Source organism: Squalius cephalus (genome assembly GCF_949319135.1).
Source record: "Squalius cephalus genome assembly, chromosome: 13".
Taxonomy (NCBI): Eukaryota; Metazoa; Chordata; class Actinopteri; order Cypriniformes; family Leuciscidae; genus Squalius; species Squalius cephalus.
Genome location: NC_137134.1, coordinates 37,155,419 through 37,174,582, shown reverse-complemented (window position 1 = coordinate 37,174,582; position 19,164 = coordinate 37,155,419). Strand labels below are relative to the sequence as shown.

Genomic DNA, 19,164 nt, shown 5'->3' with positions numbered 1-19,164 from the left:
AATTTGATTCAAAAGAGAATTCCCAATTTCAAAAGTACTTTTGAATCAAATCGTGACCCCAAGAATAGATTTGAATCGAATCGTAGAATCAAAAAGATTCCCACCCCTATTACATTTCATTATATGAATATACATATACATTTCAGGACAACTTTACCTGTTGTCTTCATTATTTAATGTATGTTTGAGAACATTTAAAACTTAAAAGAAATAAATATTTGACATTGATTGTGATAATTATCAACACTGACTGATATGAAACATTTTATCAAGATGATTTTTTACCATATCACTCAACCCTATTTTTACCATTTCATATTTTAATTAAAACTTATTTAAAGAGATGTTACAATTATAATATAACAATATGAATTCTTTGACTTATACAAGGCATATATGGAAACTGTAAAGGGAACATAATTACATTTTAAAACAGACTATCAATTGAAAAATGTATGGTTTAAGTCATTTCCACCCTTTTTGGATTTTTTCTAAATACAGATTCAGACAAATAATTTCTACAGATATGGACTCCACTGCACATCCCTAATATTACTCTTACCTTAATGATTGTGCCAATCATATTCTGCAAAGTCCCTGATGTAAGATGCAACGTGTGGATTCAAGGCCATGGTCTTCCTCCGAACAACCTTCCCACTCTTTCTGCTCACCTGGAACTGTGATGTGCATTTCGAATTTTCAGGATTTATCCTGACAAGAAACCTACAAAAAAATAAAAAATATTTTACTGAATCAAGAGTGATCACAATATAGCATAATCTGTAATAAGTCACATCACAATAAGCTCTAAACCATCACTTGTGCAAAATAAAAACCCATTGGTGTTAGTGTTACTAATAGAAATCAATTTGTAACAAAAGTGTATGAATGAACACTGACTGAGTCAACTGCACAAGGTCCTGGCAGATCGCCAGGTCAGGTCCTCACAGGCGTGTAAAAGAAAATTCTGATTTAGACGAAAATAAGCGCGAATAAATCAATAAGAGGAATCGAAAATTTAATTTTATAACAAGAATCCGAATCCTAACCTTGGGTATCCGATTTCAGGATATATTGATCGATTTGATATAAACCGTATGATATAAAATAATGAACGCGCGGGCACTTCCACCGACTTAAAATGGTAAATAACAAAATTATTAGATCATTCTGACCTTATAAGAGGCTACATATGCAATTTATGTTAATAAAATCACATTTATTAATCAAGTAGGCTAGCTATCAACAAGAAGGAAATACGCTTCTGACTTAAACGAGGCGTAGTAGAACATAAGCCGCGGGCAGTTCTTCTTCTAAACTAAACGTTAACCTGCTACTATTTAGTTTGCATAAAAAAATAATAATAAAGATTCATCACTAACCAGATATTTATGGCGAAAACTTCGCCGACAGACACAGCGACGCGATGCAAAGGCCTGCGCTCTCAAAGTTAGGCTACTCAGGGAACTAAAGATTTCTTCATAAAATGGCAGCTTGTGGTTATTTTTCGCGGTCATTTCGTACTACTCTATTTAAATTTACAGTAGGTTAACATGTCCCAAACTACATTGAAACATAGAGTAGCCTATCATACTGTAGACAGCTTATAGTAAAATGTTGAGAATAAATTAAACATCGAAATCGTGGTCAGCTATTCTCTAAAAAACTTTAAAGTTATTAGCTAGAAGTTCGAACACATACACATATTAAGATTTATTACTTACCATATGACGAAGTTCCAGGTCGGCAGAAAAGACGTGACGATGCACTGAGTCACAACAGAAAAACTCTTTCAAAGTAAACGCGCTCTCCTGCACCCCCACTGACAGAAATTAAGACTGTTAGACTGTAGGACCCAGTCCTGGAAATGTTTTTTGTAAGGATAATGTTAGTAGTCCTGTGGAATTGTGTGTGGTGTTTTTCGCGGTCAATTTGCACTGCTGTATTTAGATTTACAGTAACTAATAATTTCCCAGAATGCATTGAAAATCTACAGTAACATACTGTCAACTGAGTGCACAGTACATAACTGTTGAAAATACAAAATAATACTGTGAAAGCAACTAAATCTACAGTAACATACTGTACATAGGTTATACAGCAATAAACTGTTGAGAAAAACAGTATAATGCTGTGAAAACAACAGAAATCATTTACAGTGTACTAATCATCGGTTCAAACAAACGCCCACAAAACCTCTCACAATACAACTTTAACATAGTAGGATGTCCTGTTACTTCATCCTCTACAGTAAAAGACCTGGGTGTTATACTTGACTGCAACCTGTCTTTTGAAAATCATATTTCATATGTTACAAGAACAGCCTATGCTATCAGTTTCTGACGCAGAAAAGTTAGTTCATGCATTCATGACCTCGAGACTAGATTACTGTAATGCTTTATTAGCTGGTTGTCCTGCATCCTCAATAAACAAGCTACAGTTAGTCCAAAATGCCGCCGCTAGAGTTCTTACTAGATCAAGAAAATATGATCATATAACACCGATTTTATCATCACTACATTGGTTACCTATAAAGTTCCGTATTAACTACAAGGTATTGCTACTGACTTATAAAGCCCTAAACGGCTTAGCTCCCGTCTATTTAACCGATCTTCTATCGCCCTATAATCCATCGCGCTCTTTAAGATCACTAAATTCGAGGCTTTTGGTCATACCTAGGATATCCAGATCCACCAAAGGAGGGAGAGCATTTTCACATTTGGCTCCAAAACTCTGGAATAGTCTTCCGGATACTGTTCGTTGCTCAGACTCGCTCTCCCAGTTTAAAACTAGATTAAAGACGCATCTCTTCAGCCAGGCATTCATATAATACTTTTAATCTTACAGTTAAATCCGGTCTCTAGTTCATAAACGCCAGAGGAGAACTGGCCCCCGACTGAGCCTGGGTTCTCCCAAGGTTTTTTTTTTCTCCATTAGGTCACCTGATGGAGTTTTTCGGTTCCTTGCCACTGTTGCCTTTGGCTTGCTCAGTTGGGGATATTTGGGGATACTTAATTTAATTAATCAATCAACAATACTATTGATCAGCATTACCAAATGTGGACGTTTTACACTAGAAACAAACATTGATGTATTATTTTAATTTAATACTGTGAAGCTGCTTTGATACAATCTGTATTGTGAAAAGCGCTATATAAATAAACTTGACTTAACTTGACTTGACTGAAGACTGGAGTAATGATGCTAAAATTCAGCTTTGGTCACAGCCAGGAACAAATAAGACTTTACTATAAATTCACATAGATTTTATATATATATTGGTGCGCCATTTGTTTCTTGCAAATCTGTAAATATATTTTTATGTTTTAATCTTTTTTTTTATTCTTAATTTTTTTACAAAAAAATCCTCCTTCAGTGAAGCTCCTCCTCCTTCAGTGAAGCCCCTCCTCTGTCAGTGACGCTCCTCCTCCTTCAGTGAAGCCCCTCCTCTGTCAGTGACGCTCCTCCTCCTTCAGTGAAGCTCCTCCTCCTTCAGTGAAGCTCCTCCCACTGCAATTCACCAATAAATGCTGGAATATTCCCATCAGCTACAAGTGAAGACGAGCATCAAACCATCAGGAAGAGCTGAAATCTTTAAAGACAGAGTTTATTGAAGGACAGTGAGAACATGAGAGATCCAGAACACTGCAGAATGAAACACACTGAAGAACAAAGAGGTTGGTGTTTATTCCTGATTCTTCATTAGTGAGGCTGAAGAACATTAACCCTCTATGGCAGGTGTCACCAACCCTGCTCCTGGAGGGCTACTGTCCTGCAGACTTTAGGTCCAACCCTGTTCCAACACACCTGCCTGTAATTATCAAGCAACCCTGAACAGCTTGATTAGCTGGTCCAGGTGTGTTTGATTGGGGTTGGAGCTGAAATCTGCAGGACTGTAGCCCTCCAGGAGCAGGGTTGGTGACACCTGCTCTATGGCATGCTGTTGCCCTCAGGCAAAAAACCACATTTTTGGACCTCACACCGCCCCTTTAATTTTTTATATATATATATTTTTAATATATAATATCACCTGACATGTCGTTTCGCGTTCCTACCCCAAAGCAACAAAATAAAATAAAATTCTTTATCAAAATTTATAAGGAAAGACAAGTACTTTGTTTAGGCTTGGCTTGTAGGGAATTCCAAACCTGCGTATTTTCAAACGCACATAACTATAGAACTCATTCTAAATGCTCATGTGAACGCCATTAGCGTTTCTCACAGGTTCGCGTTTAAAGTCTGTGTAGAGGGAATGGTGTCGTCTTAGCGGCCCCTGATTTGATGACAAATGATCGTTGCGACGGAAGCAAATCAATCAAAACTAACTTTAGATGGAAAATAACTTAACTCTGCTATAAAGCCAAAACAATCTCTGTTACCTTAAATTATACGCTTATCTCTGTGAAGCTGCTTTGAAACAATGGAATGAGGGGCTGAAGTGGGTGTGACCTTTTTTGGGGGGGTGGAGCTGTGCTTTAATGAAGCAAAACCACATGCTACAGAGTGCCACCAATTAGTAAGATAAATATCACTTTTTAACATGTTTAAGTTAAAATATTGTTTTATTAAAAAATATATGCATGTGCATCAGTATGTAAAGAAGTATGTTTGATTGTTTAAAGATTTATTTTGTTTTTATTTATATACTAAAACTGTGTTTTTTTGTTCGTTGCCTCAGGGCAACACTGTGCTACGAGGGTACTAAAACTCGAAGGTTTTCTACATAGGTGGAATAGGGAAAACAAGCAATATGTGCATTAGAAGGTTTATTTTGACAAACATCAATCACAAATGGTTTCAACCTATCACAAACATCAAATAATCAACAAAAACAACTATTACTACTAAATACAACTAACACCCCCCATAACATTTTATGTATAAATGTTCATATTCATATAAACATTTACACCAAACACTACACATACACATACATATGGGGGGGTGTTAGTTGTGATTGTATTTTTTTTCTGTAATTTTAACTGTAAAAAAACAAACAAAAAAAGCAACGGAAAAGACATTTTAATTGCTTAAGAGTACCCCCCCCCCCCCCACCCCCAAGTATGCAGTGTGTGTCAGTCACGTTTGCCAGAAAAGGGAGTGAGAACACACAAACACAAAGTTTTATCAAATCATACGTCACTTCCACAATTTACGTGAACACCAGACCACACTTTTTATTCAGACTGGGGTATGGTTCGGAAAGGATGAGAAGTTTTCATCCAATCAAACCAAACTCTGATGTCAATTGAACCCAGGTGTGCACCAAAAATGCAAGTGTGAAAGCACCCTATACGTTACATAAACAGAGAAAAAACAATAAAAAAAACAACAATCACAAACATCAAATAATCAACAAAAACAACTATTACTACTAATTACAACTAACACCCCCCATAACACTTTATGTAAAAATTTTCATTTTCATATGAACATTTACACCAAACACTACACATACACATACATATGGGGGTGTTAGTTGTAATTAGTAGTAATAGTTGTTTTTGTTGATTGTTTAATGTTTGTGATTGGTTAAAACCATTTGTGATTGATGTTTTTCAAAATAAATCATTTTCTAATGCACATATTGCTTGTTTTCCCTATTCCACTTATGTAGAAAACCTTTGAGTTTTAGCACCCTCGTAGCACAGTGTTGCCCTGAGGCAACGTACCCATATCTGGTTCAGGGGTGGAGGGGGGGCACATTTTATGATGGATATGTTATCAAGGACCCCCAAGCCCAAGATTTTTTTTCCCAAAAAACAAAAAGTCATGCAATAGAGGGTTAAGGTTATAAAGCAGTTCATCAGATTTAGCTCTGTTATAGTAGGACAAATCTAGTTGTGAATTATAATTAAAGCAGCAAATAATATGAACCGGGTGCAAACATTTTTTTTAACAAGGCAAGGCAAGGCAAGGCAAGTTTATTTATAGAGCACATTTCATACACATAGGCAATTCAAAGTACTTTACATAGAAGAACTTAAAATAATAAAACATTTAAAACAGTTTTAAAAAAATAAAATAAAATACTGTACAGTACAAACAGTCGGACGAACAGCGGCACAGTGCTCATTCAGTAAATGCATAGTTAAACAGAAGTGTTTTGAGTCTGGTTTTGAATGTGACTACAGTAGGAGCACGTCTGATCTCCTCTGGAAGCTGTTCCAGCATAATAGCTAAAAGCAGACTCGCCATGCTTAGAGTGAACCCTTGGTATTTCTAGCTGATATGATCCTAGTGATCTGAGTGATCTGTTGGGTTTATATTCAGTGAGCATATCTGCAATGTATTGAGGTCCTAGGCCATTGAATGATTTATATACCAGTAATAATACTTTAAAATCAATCCTAAATTTAACTGGGAGCCAGTGTAAAGACCTGAGGACTGGTGTGATATGTTCATATTTTCTGGTTCTGCTCAGAATCCTGGCGGCAGCGTTCTGTATGAGCTGCAACTGTTATTGTCAATAGGGCTGTAATCGTTAGGCGATAGGGCTAAGTAGAGCTGTGTGTCGTCTGCATAGCTGTGGTAAGAGATTTGGTTCTTTCTCATTATTTGGCTCATTGGGAGCATATACAGGTTGAACAGGAGTGGCACAAGAATTGAGCCTTGAGGGACTCCGCATGTCATGGGCGTCCACTCAGACTTATGGTCTCCTATACTCACATAATAACCTCTCCCATCTAAGTATGACCTGAACCATTTTAGGACTATCCCAGAACACCCCACCCAGTTTTCCACAAACAAGGATGTTTGTTATCTGTAAGTCAATATTAGTAGGCTATTATCTGAGCATTTTTTTCTGTTTATTTTACATCTGGTTCACAATTACTGCAACCATGTTACCAAAATTATGGATATGTTTAAATACAGTTTTTGCGCATTCCAAAATATTGTTATTATCTTGCTAAAACACCAACATTTTTAAAAACAATGATCAAATAAATAGACTTTGCTACACGTGGTTTAGTTTGTGTAAAAACTCGTGTTAAAATTATAGCATTATTGCATATTTTTAAAATGTTAATATTTTAGGTAGTTGCATAGTTTATCAAATATTTAATAGTTCTCACTACAAAAATGTGATTTATTCAGAGCCCCTAAAGGGACATGGTGATGGAAAAACTATATTTCATTGTTTTTGCGTTCTTTAGGGTTGCAAATGAACAAAGACGTTTGCTTTCCTGCTCCAACCCCCTCTTTCTTACCACAAGGGCCATTAGTGACCCGTAAAGAAGTGCTGATAGTGATAAAGGTCTGTCGGCCAAGATGTGTGTGTACATCTGAGGTTTGCTAAATGTCACACCTTCAGTACGATGTGGGAAAGCTGTAATCTGCTGATTGGTCAGTTTAAATGTCTCACATTTTGTTTGTCACAAGATCAAGAAAAGGATTAAAGAAGATTGTAAAGCTTTGTCTACAGCTGGTGTTAAGATGCGTTTTGGTTGATTGGACCATAAGTAGACGAGGAAGACACATTCCCATTTACACCTGGTGTTTTAATCTGTCTCTTTTGTCTACTTTCAACCACATCTGTCCTGAGTTCTTCGAGGGGAGGGACTGTGGGCCGGCAAATTAATGCGTTTCCGACTACCTCTAGAAGTGGTCAAAAGTGGACAAGCTCAAAGCGTTTTAGAGGCGTTTACTCCAGTGTTTTGCTATTCTAACTTCTTGGGCTGGGAGAATAAATCAGTGCATCGTGAATCGAGAAATTATTCCTGATCGATTCGGAGATTTTCCCAATGCATCGCGATTCTCTCTCGAATCGATTCTAAGCTTAGTTTTTAACAGCCGATGTCACTGCGTGCTTTAGAAACAGCCGTACTCTGCTTGCTTCCATGGCTCACACACACCGCTTGAACCTTCTATAAAATAATCATTCATAAACTTCTAAAAGATTGAAGTGAATTATAAGGGTGTTTGCAGTGGGCCGTTTACATTAATCTTGGGTCATAAAAGCATTCTGAGGAGCGAGTACATTATCAGACTCAGACAAACGCATGACCGCTCTTCTTCATGAGCATTTAAGCATGCTGTTAAAAACTAAGCTCAGAATCAATTCGAGAGAGAATGGCGATGCATTTTGAAAATATTGTAATCAATCCACGAATCGAGATTTCATCGATTTATTTTCCCAGCCCTACTAACTATGTTTATTTCCGTTGTTGGTAGTGGTGGGTGGTAATAGACGAGAAATTTCTTTATTCATTTGACAATCCTAAAGCCTGAACCACTGCCTGATGCCACCCTTATTCTCCCTCAAAAAAACCTTTCTTTTCCCATGAGAAACTTTGCATTTGAATAAAAAAAAGTTTCAATGCAAAACATTTTGCAAGCAGACGCAAAGTTTCTCGGGAGAACATAAGTTTATTGTGGCAACGCAAAAGCAATGAAATATAAATTTTCCTCCCATCATAATGTCCTGTTATAAGGGGCTCTATAGATGCGTGCCTATAATGAATAAAGAATATATTTTACAACAGTTCTTTCTGGTTCCTCAAATCTGGGAACCTTTTCCAGCCGTGCAATATTCCCACAGTATCAGCACTGGGACCGTTTCACCGTTTGTATCGCTCTGCTTGCGGCGACAGTCACTTCAGTCAGCAAATCCACCATTTAAAAATAATACTATTATTGTTGTCACGAAATTTAGTTTTGAGAGTTTTTTAGGCGAGAACGTAGTTACTTAGACCTCAAATATGTGACTCATATAAACATAGTGCCTATTTTACAATTAGTTCAGACACTTTCGCAGATGTGATCTCCAGGCCGTCAGCGGCCGTTCAGCGCTCATGTTCCCGCAGAGAACAGCCACATCATTAAACATGAGATGTTATTCATTTAGGGTTTATCAAACGGGCAATCTTTGGGTTAAGGGGAAAATAAAGTTTCATAAAATTTAGGCTATATTTAACCAAAATCATGTACTTTAGTGCTGCTTTTTTTTCCCCGTTTGACTCAATAGTTTGCTTGCGTTTATTTCCCGTTTATGGCTATTATATTGTCTACTGTATTATAGTGTATACTGTCTTTTTAATTTAAATATTGTTGTTCAATAAATATTATTTTATAAATATTATGCCGTATTTGGTATTGAGAAATGGTCCGTTAGTGCTTGATATATGGACTTCAGTGAAAGTTACAGTATTACACCGTTAGATGGCTGTCTTTAAGAGTTAGTCAGAACAAGGAACTTGTTTTAGCGCTGTTGTGGGAAGTCTTTTAAAAAGACAAAGATCGCTCAACTCAATACTTTCTGTTATTAGATGAGGGTTTTATATATTTTTTCACTTTATATTTTTTCTCTTTGATTGATTTACTGAGCACTTTTTTAACTTTAATTTCAGGCCCGATGGATGACAATGAAGAAGTGAATGAAGTGGAGAAACATCAAAGAAGATCTCAGAAATCTTTCACTTGCACTCAGTGTGGGAAGAGTTTCACATACAAACGTAATCTCAAGGTTCACATGAGGATCCACACTGGAGAGAAACCGTTCACATGTGATCAGTGTGGGAAGAGTTTTAGACAACAAGAAACCCTTCAGGAACACATGAAGATCCACACTGGAGAGAAACCGTTCACATGTGATCAGTGTGGGAGGAGTTTTAGACAACAAGGACACCTTCAGGAACACATGAAGATCCACACTGGAGAGAAACCGTTCACATGTGATCAGTGTGGGAGGAGTTTTAGACAACAAGAAACCCTTCAGGAACACATGAAGATCCACACTGGAGAGAAACTGCATGAATGTGATCAATGTGGTAAAACATTTTTGAGGGCTTCAGCCCTGAAGAGACACATGACAGTTCATTCACAGGAGAAACCACATTCATGTTCTTTGTGTGGAAAGAGATTTTCACGTCTGCAGAGTTTAAAAGTTCATCAGAAAACACACACTGGTGTAAGAAATCACATGTGCTGAGTGTGGGAAGACTTTTGTTACAGGTGAAGTTTTGAAACAGCACCAGAGAATTCACACTGGAAAGAAACCTTACAAGTGTTCACACTGCGACAAGAGATTCAATCAGTCAGGACATCTGAAAACACACGAGAGGATCCACACTGGAGAGAAACCGTATCACTGCACTGCATGTGGGAAGAGCTTCACTCGTTCATCTTCTCTACACAGTCACACCAAAAACAATCACAGTAAGTAGATCATCTTCAGTTCCGATGCCGCATCTCTTCCCTATTAGTCGGTCCTAACCAGCCACGAGTAACAGGACAAAGAAACATTATCTAAATTTGTCACCGTGAATAAAGTTAATCTTTAAGACCAGCAGTTTCAACTCTGATTCCTAAAGAACAATATCCCTTATATATAAGTTTGCTATACACTCACCTAAAGGATTATTAGGAACACCATACTAATACTGTGTTTGACCCCCTTTCGCCTTCAGAACTGCCTTAGTTCTACGTGGCATTGATTCAACAAGGTGCTGAAAGCATTCTTTAGAAATGTTGGCCCATATTGATAGGATAGCATCTTGCAGTTGATGGAGATTTGTGGGATGCACATCCAGGGCACGAAGCTCCCGTTCCACCACATCCCAAAGATGCTCTATTGGGTTGAGATCTGGTGACTGTGGGGGCCATTTTAGTACAGTGAACTCATTGTCATGTTCAAGAAACCAATTTGAAATGATGCTTTGTGACATGGTGCATTATCCTGCTGGAAGTAGCCATCAGAGGATGGGTACATGGTGGTCATAAAGGGATGGACATGGTCAGAAACAATGCTCAGGTAGGCCGTGGCATTTAAACGATGCCCAATTGGCACTAAGGGGCCTAAAGTGTGCCAAGAAAACATCCCCCACACCATTACACCACCACCACCAGCCTGCACAGTGGTAACAAGGCATGATGGATCCATGTTCTCATTCTGTTTACGCCAAATTCTGACTCTACCATCTGAATGTCTCAACAGAAATCGAGACTCATCAGACCAGGCAAAGTTTTTCCAGTCTTCAACTGTCCAATTTTGGTGAGCTTGTGCAAATTGTAGTCTCTTTTTCCTATTTGTAGTGGAGATGAGTGGTACCCGGTGGGGTCTTCGGCTGTTGTAGCCCATCCGCCTCAAGGTTGTGCATGTTGTGGCTTCACAAATGCTTTGCTGCATACCTCGGTTGTAACGAGTTTCAGTCAAAGTTGCTCTTCTATCAGCCTAAATCAGTCGGCCCATTCTCCTCTGACCTCTAGCATCAACAAGGCATTTTCGCCCACAGGACTGCCGCATACTGGATGTTTTTCCCTTTTCACACCATTCTTTGTAAACCCTAGAAATGGTTGTGCGTGAAAATCCCAGTAACTGAGCAGATTGTGAAATACTCAGACCGGCCCGTCTGGCACCAACAACCATGCCACGCTCAAAATTGCTTAAATCACCTTTCTTTCCCATTCTGACATTCAGTTTGGAGTTCAGGAGATTGTCTTGACCAGGACCACACCCCTAAATGCATTGAAGCAACTGCCATGTGATTGGTTGATTAGATAATTGTATTAATGAGAAATTGAACAGGTGTTCCTAATAATCCTTTAGGTGAGTGTATATTACAAAAGAGTAAATATATAGGCTTTAATCTGTCTCTCGCATCTTCACAAAAGTTGTCAAGGCATCCCTTGTGCCGCTCCGGCAACACAGGGTTCGCATCCTGAGCATCTCGATGACTGGCTGATCCTAGCTCACTCTCAAGACCAGGTTTGCGAACACAGGGACATGGTGCTCCAGCACCACACCCGTGTATAATATAATCTATATCAATTTGCTTTATTATGAGTTTAATTTTTTAATTGTTGTTTTTTACACTTTTATGTAGGAAAGTACAAGTTTTCTACAGTTTTTCACAAACTGAAGCTGAAGAAGAGGCTGATTTATTTTTAACTTGTTCTTCGTTGTTGTTTTCAAATTAAATAGTTATTCTTCCACTTACGGTGTATTTCAAAAAACGCAGATGCGATATATACTGTCATCTAGCTTTGCAAATGGCCTTCTTCACTTTTATTCTCTTGAGATGCTTTGATATCTTGTTAGACAATAAAGAGGGAGATCTGTCTCATTAGTTTTTTTACTTTTACATACTTTGTGTATTTGCTGCAGCAAGTATTAATTTTATTGTACATTTTATTGTCTGCTCCTTCCATCAAGAGTAAAACATTTCATAATTTTAGTTACATCTAAAAGTCAAAATATTATGATTGCTTTCAGGGCTTTTCATGTTTTAAATTTCTCACTAAAGCTTTTAAATGCATATTATATTTTGAATATGGATGAGCCGGCTGTCTGTCTACTAGGGGTGTGCAAAGCAGCCGGTATTTGTATCTGTATTTGTATTTGTTGAGGGGGGAAAAGTATTTGTATTTGTATTTGTATTCGAGTAAAATTCAAAATAGATGTAAAAATCCAGTTTTTTTGCGTTACACTTCTAATTTACGTTATAGTGTAAGTATTCTTTAATTATATCCATTATAATAATTATAGATATGCAATATTGGTTGATGTTTTTCCATAAATCCAGCAATGAACATGTAACAAGGAATGTCATTGAAAAGAAAATAACATAACAGCCATTACCTACGTTAACATTACTCTGTCAACAGCCTATTGTCTAAATTACCGAGCTAACAGAGCTACTAGTGTTGTCACGGTAACAAAATTTCAGTATTCGGTACCAATACCAGTGAAAATCCACAGTTCTCGGTACCAATTTTGGTACCAAAGCTTAATTTAGATTAAATTTACATATATTAAAGTTTATATCACGGTTACAAAGATAGAAACTTTAGTATTATTTTATTATCTACATTAGATAAAATGACCTAACAATAAATAATAGTTATATTCTGTCGCAACTATTCTCCTTGGGGTTAATTTAAAAAAACATTTTTAAAATCAAAAGCTAACATTATTTATGTTAACATTATTTAATGCACAATGAATGAAGTGAACAAACATGACCAGTGTGTTTGTATTAAATAACATTCACAAACATTAATTGATGTTGTAAAAATATATTGTTCACTCAATGTGTTGTTGTAGATAACGCATTAAGTAATGTTAATGAATGGTTACCAAACTATACAGGAGATAAAGAGTGTTTTATTTGACTTGACTGTACTTTTATTTAATCCAAAACTGCATTCATATTTAATTTTAAAAGGGCTTTTTAAACCTGCTTAGAGTTATCCAGCCAAGAATAAGCCTAGATCTGCTTTTCTGACGGACTGATATTAATGATATTAATGACATAATGACGCCTTTTTATTTCATTTCTCATCTCCATAAATATATCTAAAGCTAATGCAAGGGCTAGAAATCAATTAATTCTTTGCTGATACTTCCTCGTCATCATGGAGCGCAGTTCGCACCGCTTTCTCCTTTCCACAAGCTCTCTCGTGGCGTCTGTCGTTGCTATGCAACCGTCGACATAGACGCGCCTGGAAAAACACGCGCCTACATTTGAAATCTGCACGCGCAGAAAACGCGCTATGTGAACGGCCCCTTATGACAACGTGACATTAGCCTAATCCAAAATATTTATTTTCTTATCAACAAGTGGATTTACAGCCACCACATCAGCAGCGCCGCCGGTCGCCATGTCTCATGAGGAAACGCAGTTTTTTGATATAAAGTTTTTCTTGTTCCCGAATACAAATATTTTTAAAGTATTTGTTCGAAATAAGTATTCGGAAAAAAACACATTATTTGTGCCATTCCGAATACCGTATTCGGGTTCGGCTCCACCCCTACTGTCTACATCAGTAGCTGTTTTACCCTTGTTTTTGATTGGTGTGCTGTTTTATAGATATTTTGCTATGTAAGGGGCCGCTCACATATCGCGTCTTTTGCGCGCGCAAGTTTGTTATTTCAAATGTAGCCGCGCGGTATGCGCGCTCATAATGGAAGCGACGCGGTCGCGGTGCGACGCGCTCGTTTTTTCCAAGCGCGTCCGCGCCGCATCGAGATAAAAACATCTCAACTTTTCAGAATGCCGCAAGCGCACCGCAGGTCACGTGACAAGAACCAAGCTTAGCAACGACAGACGCCTCCGGAGCGCAACCACCCGAGCGCTTTGGAAAAAAGGACAACGCGGCGCGCCTAGCGTTTTCGACACGTTTTTAGGCGCGATATGTGAGCGGCCCCTAATACAGTAGCTGCATCCTCTGAAGGCTGATTGCGCCACTGCGGCGCGGCGAAGGCTGTCCCAAATGACCCTTCGCAGCGAGTTTGACTGACAAGCGATCTGACTAATCATAATCAGCCGAATCTGCCATTTTTGACAACAAATATTTTTTGCTCCCATCATAATGTCCCATTGTTAGGGGCTCTATAGATTTGTGACTCTAATAAATAAAAAATAAATAATGTCTAGTACATAAATGGACCCCTTTCATGAAAAAGTATGACATAATGGATCAAAATCATCATAATCTTGTATAACAGGTTTTCACTACATAATTTTTCTTTTATTGATTTACTGAGCACTTTTTTAACTTTAATTTCAGGCCCGCTGGATGAGAAAGAAGAAGTGAATGAAGTGGAGAAACAACAAAGAAGATCTCAGAAATCTTTCACTTGCACTCAGTGTGGAAAGAGTTTCACATACAAACAGAAGCTCAATGTTCACATGAGCATCCACACTGGAGAGAAACCGTTCACATGTGATCAGTGTGGGAAGAGTTTTAGACAACAAGGAAACCTTAAGTCTCACATGATCATCCACACTGGAGAGAAACTGCACAAATGTGATCAATGTGGTAAAACATTTTTGAGGGCTTCAGGCCTGAAGAGCCACATGACATTCATTCATTCACAGGAGAAACCACATTCATGTTCTTTGTGTGGAAAGAGTTTTTCACGTCTGTACCATTTAAAAGAACATCAGAAAATACACACTGGTGTAAGAAATCATATGTGCTTTGAGTGTGGGAAGACTTTTATCACAGCTGCAGATTTGAAAACACACGAGAGGATCCACACTGGAGAGAAACCGTATCACTGCACTGCATGTGGGAAGAGCTTCACTCGTTCATCTTCTCTACACAGTCACACCAAAAACAATCACAGTAAGTAGATCATCTTCAGTTCCGATGCCGCATCTCTTCCCTATTAGTCGGTCCTAACCAGCCACGAGTAACAGGACAAAGAAACATCATCTAAATTTGTCACCGTGAATAAAGTTAATCTTTAAGACCAGCAGTTTCAACTCCGATTCCTAAAGAACAATATCCCTTATATATAAGTTTGCTATACACTCACCTAAAGGATTATTAGGAACACCATACTAATACTGTGTTTGACCCCCTTTCGCCTTCAGAACTGCCTTAATTCTACGTGGCATTGATTCAACAAGGTGCTGAAAGCATTCTTTAGAAATGTTGGCCCATATTGATAGGATAGCATCTTGCAGTTCATGGAGATTTGTGGGATGGATATCCAGGGCACGAAGCTCCCGTTCCACCACATCCCAAAGATGCTCTATTGGGTTGAGATCTGGTGACTGTGGGGGCCATTTTAGTACAGTGAACTCATTGTCATGTTCAAGAAACCAATTTGAAATGATGCTTTGTGACATGGTGCATTATCCTGCTGGAAGTAGCCATCAGAGGATGGGTACATGGTGGTCATAAAGGGATGGACATGGTCAGAAACAATGCTCAGGTAGGCCGTGGCATTTAAACGATGCCCAATTGGCACTAAGGGGCCTAAAGTGTGCCAAGAAAACATCCCCCACACCATTACACCACCACCACCAGCCTGCACAGTGGTAACAAGGCATGATGGATCCATGTTCTCAAAACGCCAAATTCTGACTCTACCATCAGAATGTCTCAACAGAAATCGAGACTCATCAGACCAGGCAACATTTTTCCAGTCTTCAACTGTCCAATTTTGGTGAGCTTGTGCAAATTGTAGTCTCTTTTTCCTATTTATAGTGGAGATGAGTGGTACCCGGTGGGGTCTTCGGCTGTTGTAGCCCATCCGCCTCAAGGTTGTGCGTGTTGTGGCTTCACAAATGATTTGCTGCATACCTCGGTTGTAACGAGTTTCAGTCAAAGTTGCTCTTCTATCAGCCTAAATCAGTCGGCCTATTCTCCTCTGACCTCTAGCATCAACAAGGCATTTTCGCCCACAGGACTGCCGCATACTGGATGTTTTTCCCTTTTCACACCATTCTTTGTAAACCCTAGAAATGGTTGTGCGTGAAAATCCCAGTAACTGAGCAGATTGTAAAATACTCAGACCGGCCCGTCTGGCACCAACAACCATGCCACGCTCAAAATTGCTTAAATCACCTTTCTTTCCCATTCTGACATTCAGTTTGGAGTTCAGGAGATTGTCTTGACCAGGACCACACCCCTAAATGCATTGAAGCAACTGCCATGTGATTGGTTGATTAGATAATTGCATTAATGAGAAATTGAACAGGTGTTCCTAATAATCCTTTAGGTGAGTGTATAATATAATCTATATCAATTTGCTTTATTATGAGTTTAATTTTATGTTAATTTTTGTGTTGTTTTTTACACTTTTATGAAGGAAAGTTCAAGTTTTCTACAGTTTTTTACAAACTGAAGCTGAAGAAGAGGCTGAATTATTTTTAACTTGTTCTTCATTGTTGTTTTAAAATTAAATAGTTATTCTTCCACTTACGGTTTATTTAAAAAAACGCAGATGCGATATATATTGTCATCTAGCTTTGCAAATGGCCTTCTTTACTTTTATTCTCTTGAGATGCTTTCATATCTTGTTAGACAATAAAGAGGGAGATCTGTCTCATTAGTTTTTTTACTTTTACGTACTTTGTGTATTTGCTGCAGCAAGTATTAATTTTATTGTACATTTTATTGTCTGCTCCTTCCATCAAGAGTAAAACATTTCATAATTTTAGTTGCATCTAAAAGTCAAAATATTATGATTGCTTTCAGGGCTTTTCATGTTTTAAATTTCTCACTAAAGCTTTTAAATGCGTATTATATTTTGAATATGGATGAGCCGGCTGTCTGTCTACATCAGTAGCTGTTTTACCCTTGTTTTTGATTGGTGTGCTGTTTTATAGATATTTTGCTATGTAATACAGTAGCTGCATCCTCTGAAGGCTGATTGCGCCACTGCGGCGCGGCGAAGGCTGTGCCAAATGACCCTTCGCAGCGAGTTTGACTGACAAGCGATCTGACCAATCATAATCAGCCGAATCTGCCATTTTTGACAACAGATATTTTTTCCTCCCATCATAATGTCCCATTGTTAGGGGCTCTATAGATTTGTGACTCTAATGAATAAAAAAATAAATAATGTCTAGTAGATAAATGGACCCCTTTCATGAAAAAATTGACATAATGGATCAAAATCATCATAATCTTGTATAACAGTTGTTTGAACACAACTTAATACTTTCTTACATCTGGGTTTTATATATTTTTTCACTACATAATTTTTATTTTATTGATTTACTGACCACTTTTTTTTACTTTAATTTCAGGCCCAATGGATGAGAATGAAGAAGTGAATGAAGTGGAGAAACATCAAAGAAGATCTCAGAAATCTTTCACTTGCACTCAGTGTGGAAATAGTTTCACATGCAAACGTAATCTCAATGTTCACATGAGGATCCACACTGGAGAGAAACCGTTCTCATGTGATCAGTGTGGGAAGAGTTTTACACATAAAGGAACCTTTAAGTCTCACATGATCATCCACACTGGAGAGAAACTGCATGAATGTGATCAATGTGGCAAAACATTTTTGAGGGCTTCAGACCTGAAGAGCCACATGACATTCATTCATTCACAGGAGAAACCACATTCATGTTCTTTGTGTGGAAAGAGTTTTTCACGTCTGCAGGATTTAAAAGAACACCAGAAAATACACACTGGTGTAAGAAATCATGTGTGCTTTGAGTGTGGAAAGACTTTTATCACAGCTGATGATTTGAAACGGCACCAGAGAATTCACACTGGAGAGAAACCTTACAAGTGTTCACACTGCGACAAGAGATTCAGTCGGTCAGGAAACCTGAAAACACACGAGAGGATCCACACTGGAGAGAAACCGTATCACTGCACTGCATGTGGGAAGAGCTTCACTCAATCATCTAATCTACACAGTCACACAAAAACTCACATTAAGTAGCTCATCTTCAGTTCCAGCACTTTCAAGTGCGATGCCACCTCTCTTTCCTATTAGTTTGTCTAAACCAGCCACAACCACGGCTGTAGCCAGTTATGAAGTCACCGAGGTCCAGACTTCAGTATATTTCCGAAGTGTATATAACAAAGGTTGTGAAATAATTCGCTAATATAGTATTAACTCTACTTTAGTGTTGCAAGGATATTGCACAGCTCCAAGATCTTCTCGTCTGAGCTCTGCGGTCTGTCGCCGCTCATCAACATCAGAATATTGAGATGACCAATCAAATTAAAGTAGACGGGCCTTATATTCACAGAAGCTGCTGAGTGCATATCCTAGCGCTTCAGTTAACGGTCATGAAGTGTGGGATCAAATATAGCTAAACTAAACATTTCATATTTGACAGCTATTTTAGGATAGAAATGTTAAACAACTGACAAAAATAATCAGGAAAACTGATGTATATAAATATCAGTTGAGCCTATGTTTAATATGTTCTATATATTTCTATATAACAAAGGTTGTGAAATAATTTACCCCCGAACCCCATAGTAGGGAGACTGAGAGAAAAAGAAAGTGATGGAGATTTTAGCCTTCATATGTCTTGAAATGCACATATGTATTTTCTCGGGGGAGCATGACCCCGAACCCCCTGAACTACCTCATATCTGGGACACCGGCGATTCTAGAACTCTACAGCCCTGGCCACAACCATCAACAGTATAAAAGAAACATTGTCAACATTTGTCACAATAGTTTATATTTAACTGTGAGATTCACATCAACTCAAAGATAAAGTTCCTCCCCAAAGAGCAATATTTCATATAAAATGTGTGCAATGGTTCTGTCACGGCAAAGAGCACAGAAGCAGCAATAGCAAGTAAAACTGGTTTATTTAAAACAATATCAGAAACCAGACTCAATGGATGAAACACAGATGCAAGAGGTGAGAATAAATAGGCGCTGGTGATTCACCATCATCAGCGACCACGCCCCCAAACACACTCCCATGCACTCACAAACACACA

At 38.2% G+C, this 19,164-nt stretch overlaps 1 protein-coding gene across 1 annotated transcript; it reads left to right on the top strand.

Moving 5' to 3' along the window:
- Positions 1-9,355: 9,355 nt before the first annotated feature.
- LOC307169655 (uncharacterized protein) lies at positions 9,356-15,097 on the top strand (the record flags this gene model as incomplete). The annotated part of the gene is made up of 4 exons (XM_079890386.1): positions 9,356-9,455; positions 9,916-10,158; positions 14,512-14,825; positions 14,856-15,097. 4 exons carry the CDS (start codon positions 9,356-9,358, stop codon positions 15,078-15,080), a joined length of 882 nt encoding a protein of 293 aa, XP_079746512.1. The 3' UTR covers positions 15,081-15,097.
- Positions 15,098-19,164: the final 4,067 nt, after the last annotated feature.